This window comes from Pollachius pollachius (assembly GCF_949987615.1).
Source record: "Pollachius pollachius genome assembly, chromosome: 3".
NCBI classification, from domain to species: Eukaryota; Metazoa; Chordata; class Actinopteri; order Gadiformes; family Gadidae; genus Pollachius; species Pollachius pollachius.
The window spans coordinates 4,032,963-4,043,456 of record NC_136936.1 but is presented as its reverse complement, the minus strand read 5'-3'; the positions used below and the strand labels follow the sequence as shown (position 1 = coordinate 4,043,456).

General features: G+C 49.5%; 1 protein-coding gene across 1 annotated transcript in view; it reads right to left on the bottom strand.

Moving 5' to 3' along the window:
- Positions 1-9,746, bottom strand: part of LOC307073559 (roundabout homolog 2) — a gene marked incomplete at both ends in the record, with an annotated part of 43,756 nt that extends 34,010 nt beyond the window's left edge. The window contains 3 exon segments of the mRNA XM_079733441.1: positions 2,301-2,337; positions 2,340-2,668; positions 9,683-9,746. Coding sequence (XP_079589567.1) covers positions 2,301-2,337; positions 2,340-2,668; positions 9,683-9,746 — 430 coding nt within the window.
- Between the last annotated feature and the right edge of the window lie 748 nt (positions 9,747-10,494).

Here is a 10,494-nt window from a genome sequence, read left to right as displayed (position 1 = left end):
CACATACATATTCACACACAAACACACACACACACACACACACACGCACGCACGCATGCACGCACACGCACACACACACGAACACACACGCACACACACACACACACACACACACACGTTGATTAACGCCCAGTCAGCCTTTAAAGACCCTACCTCCTCGTCTTCTTCTCCCACCTGTTGTTTACACACACACACACACACACACACACACACACACACACACACACGCACACGCACACACACACACGCACACACACGGACACTCATCCCACCCATACGTGCTGACACATACAACATCAAAATTTCATGAGACCACCAGCGCAGATTGCCCCCCCCACCTCCCAGACAGAAACAATTGGGTCACTAAATACCTCCCTGTCGGCACAATCTCCCCCAGGGGGGGGGGGGGGGGGGGATCCTGAGACCACCACCTCACTGTCTTAGCATATGGTTCCACCTGCCTGGGGTGTGGAGATTAGGACACAAGACGCCCCCCTTCACCCCCTCCCCCTCTCCCCCTCTCCCCCTCTCCCCCTCTCCCCCGCTCTCCATCTCCTCATTAGCCGCGCTGCTCTCCCGCCGCCTGCAGGTGAGTCATCTGCGCGCGGCCGTAATCTTCCCTGCCGCCGCCGCCGAGCCCGGCTCATTACCGGGACACTCTCCCTCCTTCCGGCGGCCCCGTGGTGGACACCACGGCCTGTCGCCGCGTCCCGCACCCCGCCCTGCCGTACGTACATCAGGCACGCTCGCTTACGGCCCCGGATGGATATAACGAACCACGGCGGGGAGAGGCAGCTTCTATTTTTGGGACGCGGGCTCGGAGATGAGGTCAGCACGGCCCTGGGCGCCCGCGGGGGGGTGGTGAGGGGGTGATGCGGTCGATGACGAGGCACAGTAACGGCGGAGGGAGATAGAGTCAGACCGGTCGTTTGGTAACGTGAACAAGGACACATCGACCTCCCCACTCTGCAAGGATGCTCCCCCTTCCCCACTAATCAAGACGACCACTAATCCATTCCTTAAAGCCAGAGACGGGAGATGCCGGGAGACCTGACAGCGAGCAGACTCAGAGAGGACAGTGCCTCCAGCGCTATGCAGAGAATAGGGAGGAGGATGTTGAGTTAAATAGCTTCTCCATGGGGACGATGTGCTTGAGTTCGCTATACGATCCTCTCCCCTCACGTTATGACGTGAGGGGAGCTGAGGAGCTCAGTCTTTAGAACATTAAATACAAACGGATATGATCATAACACACTGGTATAGACACACATAGCAAAACCCACACACACAAACACACTTACACACACTCAACATATGAACAGACACACAAACACGCCCCAAACATACACACCAACACACACACACACACACACATACACACACCACACACACAAACACACACACGCACAACCCAAACAGTTACACACAGCCACAAACACAGCCACAAACCAACACACACACACGCGCACACACCCATTTCCACACACACACACACACACACACACACACACACACACACACACACACACACACACACACACACACACACACACACACACACCCTTCCCTCAACACATCACAGCTACACCTTCATATGATCTGACTCTGTATATAAACATCTGGCGGTTTAAACACCCTCCTCCCCCATCTTTCCATCTCCCAGCTCCACATCAAGGGTGAAGAAAAATGGCCAGCACCCCATGACTGATTTACAATGTTTAACCTCCTGTATATATGTATTTAGTACATGCTACACGTGAACCTCCTAAGATGGCGCCATTTGATTGGTTCGCTATCTCGGGGGATTGGGCAACGTCCCATGATTGAGATCTCAAACTCGGGCTATTGTTTGAGCGCGCGTGACGGTCGTCTCGTCACGCTAATAAAAACAAATAAACCGCTAATAAAAACGAATGAATCCCGGCAAAAAGTGTTATCTCGTTTATTTTTGGAGTGTTCACGTGTAGTATATACTAAAACAATTATTCACCTCAGGCTCCGTGGATAGTGGGGAATAGCCCTATTCCCCACTATCCACTTCGCTTCTGCGAATAATTGTTAAGTTGTCAACTATGGCGCCCATTGCACTCCTGACCCCCCCCTGGAAGGAGGGATCCCCCACTCTGCGTTCCTATCAAGACCTCTTCCTTGCTAATGACGGGAGTTTCTTCTTCTTGCCCCTCTGGGGGGGCTAGGGTCAGGGGGGCATCGTAAACATATGGTCCGTTAAGCCCCTTCGAGACTGTGCCTGTGATCAGGGGCTACACAAACCAATTTGAACAGAATCGAGAGGGAAACACGCGCCGAACGGGTCCGGGCACGGCGGGGCGGCCTCACTTACTTGCGACCTCCAGCGAGGCGTTGCGGCTGATGGCCTCCCCCAGGTGGTTGCGCGCCACGCAGGTGTACACGCCCTCGTCGGGCTTGCTGCGGCGGCCGTGCACGATGCGCAGGAAGAAGAGCGAGCCGCTGGGCAGCAGCATGCGGTGGGAGCGGGGGTCGTCGCGGTCGGTCTCCACCCGCTCCCCGTCCTTGTACCACTCGATCAGGGGCCCCGGGCGGCCCTCCGCCTTGCAGTTCAGGGTGGCCGGCTCGCCCTTGGAGACCACCAGGTCCGAGGGGTTCTCCACGATGCGGGGCGGCGAGTCCTCGAAGCGGGACCTGGACCCTTGGGGGGGTAGGGGGTAGAGAGTTATCATCACTGGCTTGTGTGGGTGTTCATGACGTGTGAGTGTGTGTTTATGACGTGTGTGTGTGCGTATGACTTGTGCGTGTGTTCATGACGTGTGTGTGTGTGTTCATGATGTGTGTGGTTGTGACGTGTATGTGTGTGTGTGTGTGTGTGTGTGTGTGTGTTCATGACGTGTGAGTGTGTGAGTGACGTGTGTGTGCGTTCATGACGTGTGAGTGTGTGAGTGACGGGTGTGTGTGTGTGTTTATGACGTGTGTGTGTGTGTATTCATGACGTGTGCGTGTATTCATGACGTGTGTGTGCGTGTTCATGATGTGTGTGGTTATGACGTGTGTGTGTGCTCATGACGTGTGTGGTTATGACGTGTATGTGTGTGTGTGATTGTGTTCAAGAAGTGTATGTCCATGATGTGTGTGTTTTCATGACGTGTGTGTATCCATGACATGTGTATAACCCTAACATGTGTGTGTGTTCATGACGTAAGTGTGTGTGTCCATGATGTGTGTGTTTTCATGACGTGTGTGTATCCATGACATGTGTATAACATAACATGTGTGTGAGTTCATGACGTGCGTGTGTGTGTTCATGAGACGTGTCTATTCGTGATGTGTGTGCGTGTGTTCACGACCTGTGTGTGTGCATTCATGACGTGTGCGTGCATTCGCAACCCGTGTTTGTATTCATGAGGGTAAGGATACAAACATGTGCCTCATCTACGAATCGAGAGAAGGCAGTGCATAATGCCCCTTTTATTTCCATTTTGCTTAGGGCGAAGCTTCCTGACGTTCATTCATACTTATTTTCATGTTGATCCTATGTTCCGGGGAGCATGTCATCGGCTGTGTTACACTTGCGTGGAGCGCAGTCTTTAGGTCATTGAATTAGACGTTCTCCCTCCAGAGTAACCATCTGTCTTATTCAATAAGGACCAAAGACTCTACTTAGCTGTCTGCGTGGTACTCTATCTGACCCAATGCGAGACATGCTTCTTGTCAAGCAGTGGCAGACACAGCCCCTACAAGAACGGCTAATGGACAACGCATCTATCATTCAGCATGTCTGCACGGTGAGGGATGGTATGAATATGCAAGGTGGCAAGCAGAGTATGAGAAGATGAGATGCGGGGAGGGTGAGAGGGTGAGTGGGTGAGAGGGTGAGAGGGTGAGGGAATGAGGGGGCGAGAGGCTCAGGGAAAAAGAGGATGAGAGAATGAGAGGATGCAAAGATGAGAGGATGAGGTTGACAGAGAAATCAGTGACCTGTACGTTTAGGGACAGGGAATACCCACATTACTGAGTGAGAGAGGGGAGGTAAGGATAACTCCCAAATCCCCTCTCTCTCTCTCTCTCTCTCTCTCTCTCTCTCTCTCTCTCTCTCTCTCTCTCTCTCTCTCTCACACTCAAACACTTTCTCTCTCTCTGGAACGCTCTACTATATCTGTCTCTTGTTCCAATCATTCACTCTCTCTCTGACTAAACTATGTCTCTCTCTCATTCTCTCACTCTCTTTCTCTCTCTGAATACCTTTTCTATGTCTATCTCACCATGTTCTCACTCACTCTCTCTCTCTCTCTCTCTCTTCCTCTCTCCCTCTGTCTCCTTCTGTCTACACCACGTCCCTCTCTCTCTTTCTCACTCACTCTCTCTTCCCTCTCTCTCTCTCTCTGATTATACCATGCCTCTCTCTCTCGTTCTCACTCCTTCTCCATGTCTCTCTCCCCGTGTCTCGCGGGATCCATTACTTCCTCCCGGGTTGTCAGGGTGAAGACGATGACTTCAATCCTGGAGGCCCGGGCTTTTAGAGCAAAACGGAGGAACTGCGCTAGGAACAATGTGCAACAGTTATCCGATAAATAATTCAAGGGGCTGTCTTCTTTCACTTTCAGGTCGAGGGAACCCAACGATTTTTGAAAAGAACAAAATCATATTGCCAACTGGTATTTTTAGATATTATCCCCAGACACGTGGGGCATAATTGTTTACAGTGCCGACCGAGGCTTTATCTCCGGATATAATCTTGACTACTAATAAGTCGAGCAAATCCTCAGTTTTGCCTCTGATGGGTGGCCCAGTCTGCTGTGGCGGGCTAATGGTATGCAATGCAATGCTGAAAAATGCAGCTGCACTGCATTAAACAACAATCTGAGGCAGCGGGCTAAATCCTCACTTTTGGTTGTAAGCAGATTTATGATGGGTATTTAATCTAATGTGGGCTGACTTGATCAGCATCATAGAGGAACATGAGCAACATGGCCGCCGGCCTGCGGTAAACCCTCACTCTGAGAGCAGAGTCATCACTAAGACACTAGACAAGGCCTGTCTGCGACACTTCTGGAACCCAGCACCGTTGGAACCCAGCCATGTGCGACAAGACACAACACTTTGTAATCGGAAAACCGAATTCAAATGCCGTGTCCTTTTATATGTGGCGCGCCACCTTTCCCTTTAAACTCTGACATTTGGCGGTGGCGGCGTTATCCCGTAATGGAGACCGCGGCCGGGATAAGACGTGACATTTGACTACATGCACCTCAGGAGGGACGAGGCGTTGAGGAGGAAGGCAAAGTCGAAGAGGAAGGAGACGAAGACATAGTGGTTCTCCAAAGTATTCCAACTTCCCTTGAATAACTTTGAGATGTTAACTCTAAATGTTGCCCTATTGATACTCTGAGAGAAGGATTTATTAAACATTTCACATCTGCTGGCAGAACCCAAATATCAGATCTCCCCATCATTCTGGTATCTAAGGCCGCCCTAGTTTCACACATTCTGTTTCTATGGTTTACAGCTCCGATGGCGTTGTCCCATTTCATTGTCCCATTTCATTGTTCGATGAAGTACTAAAGGACTAAATGCTGTTTCATCATTGCACCATCCTGCTTCTCATCTGCCATTCGGATTCTTTGTACTTCTACTAATTAGGACATTGAAGCACTGATTTCTTCATTCCTCTGCACCGAATGGACAATATCCATTGTGAGGCGGATAACCTCTACCATTAGATAAAATCTGGATGCCAGCACATCTCCCAACGCTTTCAGGAGCCTCAAGAGCAACTGCCAAACTGCCCTGTTGGGGACCTGGACAGCTAACGGCTACCGAGCTAATCTATCGTGAAAAAAATAAACCAAAGTGATACCTAAACTACCAAATGTGTCTCTTGTCAGTTAGGGAGCAGCATAATTGCTTCGTCAGACAGCAATAAAGGAAAGAAAAAACAGCTTCGAGGCCTGGCGGCAGGAGAGAGGGGGGGGGGGAGGTCCGTAGACGAAAACAACCCGCACGACCAAACGACAACTCTGCAATCACCGGATGATTCCACGCCACCATGGGCACCAAGCGCTCTCCCTCGCTGCCCGGGGAGGCTTTGATGTATATTCAGGGTCATGTTTGATTCATGACAGGATGATTGCGGTGCCGCTCTTCGACGTCCAACCGCAGAGAGAGGAAGAAGAAGAAAAAAACACCCTGTCAGCCATGTTTGTTTTGACAAAGACGACAAGGTGTAGCTCGAGATTGCTCCTCCATAAGAGTGTGTCTCCGCTCAGAGATTAATCACGGGCCATTGCACTCACAACGCCATTTAATAAAAACCTCTTAAATAAGAAACTGTGCACTCAAGAGGAGAGAGCAAAGACATTTGCTTAAGGGTTGTTTATTAGCTTGAATGATCTGGATGAAACTGTGACATTTTTGGGCCTGACAACTATTTTGTTTTAGCTATTTGAATAGCTGAATGACAAGTGCTGCAAGTTAAAGTCAAACGACACGCACGCCAGAGAAAAATCTCAAATGGACTGCAGTATACGTTTATTCAGTGTTTAATTGACTGCCTGCTTCTCGAATTCCGAAATGTCATCGCACCTGAAAGGATATGGTTGAACACAATTGTTAAGAAATTGAGCTTCAGCTTAGTCTTATCTCTGATATTGAAGCAGGACCTTGAGGCGTATAGTGTATGTGTGTGTGTGCGTGTGCGTGTGTGTGTTTGTGTGTGTTTGTGTGTGTGTGTGTGTCTGTGTGTCTTTGTGTTAGGGTGGGTGTGTGTGTGTGTCTGTGTATATATCGTGTATGTGTCTGTGTTTGTCTGTGTGTGTTTGTGTGTGTGTGTGTGTGTGTGTGTGCGTGTCTGTGTGTGTGTGTCTGCGTGGGTATGTCTGTGCGTGTCTGTGTGTGTGTGTCTGCGTGGGTATGTCTGCTTGTACACGGGTTGTTTTTCATCCAAAAACTCTGACTTTGGGAATGTGGGTTTGAATGTGCGGTGGGGGAGTTGTTGTATATAAGGCAGCCGAGAACTACAAACAACAGCAAAGCTTTCAACCACAGTTTAAATCATCATATGTACATGTTGCTCCGTTACCACTAATGAATATAAACCAACATGTCCGCTCCATCCAACAGGGCTCTCGGAGAGCCTGGCTAATAACGGCTTTCACTGACCGTAAGGCTGAACTCATTGAACAAAATACCATGCACAATATAAGAGCCTGCTGCATGTGCAGGAATGAGCACCTACCACATCCATTAAGATAATTGCGTCTGATGTATTAAATGTATTAAGGAAATTCACATTTACATACAGAGGAAATTTTATATTTGCGCAAGAAAGCAAGGAAGCGAACCGAGACATTGAAAGAAGCCTATTAGGGGAAAACATGAAGCCCTGACGGACAAGCTAATACATTGGCCCTAATTGCAAACTCCCACATGTTTGCCCATGGCCGCCTCACATACTTCAGCCTTATTAACCACTGGAGGGAGTTAGGCATGACGGGGGCTAACGGGAAACATAAAGATCACGTATTTACACTCCAGTTGATTCGGGGCTATATTTGGCGTATGTATGTGCTGCCGGCAACTGTTACATAATGCGGGGCGGGGAGGAGGTGGTGATGGTGATTAATTAATATTTTACAAATATTAACCCCGTGTCAGTTGCCCTGCGGGGGCGGGATGTGCGGTCCTGTCAAGCTGCGTGAGTGAGAACAACAGAACAGAGAGGAGAGGGGGCCGGCGTATCCTCTCTTGAGAGGGTTTCCGCTGAACCCCTTCAGTGATCCATTAAAGCTCTCCAACTCCGACCCTGACAGCTCACGATGAACTCTGAACACACTCTGCTCCGTGCGGTATGATACAGCCGCGCGGGCTCATCCGCACCGCTCTCAGAAGCAGGTGAACGGGGGTTAAACACAACACAAGTCCTCCCGGTCCTTCGGGATTTCACTTCCCATCTCCCCGGTTCATTTGCATAATTAAAAGAGGGCCGGAAAACCTTCCCCCGGTGGACGTCGTTCCCGGTCTCTGAAGGACGGGCTTGATGTGCCAGGGGGCTCTTGATCTACATATCAACATAAAGTTGAGATTGAATTGGATTTGGCAGGGTGGGTGCTCTCCCTTTGTCAGCCCGCCTCGCTTGTCCCCCCCCCCCCCCCCCACCCTTCGCCCATTTATTTCAGTGATGTCATCACCCTGAAGAAGATGGTCGTCGACAGCCGATCACATGACCGCGGCCGCTGGCGTTTTTCCGGCGCCAGGTTAGCAGTGGGATCGGTGCTGGTGGTTTTATCTGCAGGCATCTCGTCAGAGCTGGGCTCCGGAGAGGATTTAGTCTCTGTTCACGGCCGTATTAGTCACTCCAACGTACAGGAGGAGAGCCTGGACACCAATTACTGGCCCGAAGAGAGTGGTTGGGCACTGATTACTATCAGCAGCCAACACGTCAACAGCTTGCTTCAGATTAAGCTCGGGTAAACGTGAAAAAAAAAAGGTTAGGAGAAATACCGCTCAATGACTTATATTAGGGCTACTGATGGCAAAGTCAATACGCCTGTGTGTGTGTGAGTGTGTTTGTGTGTACCCCTATGTGTGTGTGTGTGTGTGTGTGTGTGTGTGTGTGTGTGTGTGTGTGTGTGTGTGTGTGTGTGTGCGCAGACACGCACACACACTATATATATATATATATATATATGTGTGTGTGTGTGTGTGTGTGTATGTGTGTGTGTGTGTGTGTGTGTGTGTGCGTGCGTGCGTGTGTTAAAGGGAGACAGGGGATGATGCAGCCCATAGTGAAATAGTCCGGGAGCCCTTGCGAGGGAGAGATAGCCAGAGAGCCCTGGTTTAATGACAGTACTTACGCAGTTTTGTGAATGAGGCAACGCAATCTCAAAGGGCCAAGAAAATTGCTTATTGACTTTACGACTGGATAAAACTGATATGCTGAACAAATTATCATAATAACCCGTGGTGTAACAAAAAAGCCCTTGATTGAAGTATAATAATAACATTTATTAGGCCATGCATCAATATTTAATCAAGTATATTATATTCACGCGCCTTTCCAATTGGCAATGCATTATAAGATGTTAAAATAACCCTCTGGGGCTCAGAGGAGGCTACCGAAGGAGGCGTTCATTCTGCGGCCTTTGGGAGCACTCTGACTGGGCGTAATGGCTTTATAACTGATAACTACATGATGTAAGAAGTAGACCAGCAGAACACTTGAAACAGGTGCTGCAACGTCCTAATACACTGACGATCACTGCTTCATCATTGCAGTAGTTTCCCTAAATAACATTATGTTGTGCAACTGTGTAGTAAATTGTTTATTTTGATCGCACTGGTTGGTCCTGTTTCCCATTATTGTATTACGTTGTAATTGTAGCCCATCGTATAAGAGAGCAGAATAGTTGATTGTTGTATTGTAATAGTCTGGTTCTAATCGTTTTCAGCAAAACCTTTCGAGGATGGGAGTCATAATCAGATATATCATTGCAACCTAATGTGTGTGTGTGTGTGTGTGTGTGTGTGTGTGTGTGTGTGTGTGTTTATGTGTGTGTGTATTTGTATGTGTATTGGTGTGTGTGTGTGTGTGTGTGTGTGTGTGTGTGTGTTTGTGTGTGTGCGTGCGTGTGTGTGCGTGCGTGTGTGTGTGTGTGCGCACGCGCGCTTGCTTATAGTAAAAACGCCGTAATTATAGAAAAGGAATCCTTACCTGAGGTGACAGAAACGGAGGAGGAAAGCAGGAGCAGAATTATCCCGGGGTGGACGTCCATCATCTCGGCTTCAGGTCCGCTACTCGCTCCTCCGCGGGTCCCCTCGCTCCGGAGTGAGAGTTGTCTAAAACGTGCCCACCAGGTCGGCCAAAGCGATCCAACAATCCCCACTAAGAGAAACACCTGAGTGGATGAAATCACGCCGCAAAACTTTGGCAACTCATCGACCCCTTAATCACGGGTCCGTCTTCTAGGTAAGCGTGTAGTCAGTCAAGAGTCATTTCTGTGTGCTCGCGTGGTCCCCACACCTCGATGGTCAGCTCATCGGGACGTCATCATCGTCATGGGAAGATCCAGGTCATGCAAAATCCCGAAAACTAGCCTGCAATGTGTTTGTGTGGTTTAGTTGGAGGTTTTCCCCGCAGGCTGACTCTTCTGCCGCTAGCCGTCAGCTCACTGACGTCCACAACGCTGAACTGCACACACCCCGCAGTCCGCAACACATCCTCGCCAATCTACGGGAGTCTATTCTTTAAAGAGACAGACGCGACGCTCGTGCGCTCTGTGTTCTTGACGCGTCTCTGTGTGTGTGTGCGTGTGTGTGTGTGTGTGTGTGTGTGTGTGTGTGTGAGAGAGAGAGAGAGAGAGAGGAGAGAGTTTGTGTGTTGTGTGTGTGTGTGTGTGTGAGAGAGAGAGAGAGAGAGAGAGAGAGAGGGAGAGAGACAGACAGAGAGAGAGGGAGAGAGACAGACAGAGAGAGAGAGACAGAGGGAGAGTGTGTGTGCGTACTTTTTCTTATTATAGTAAAAAA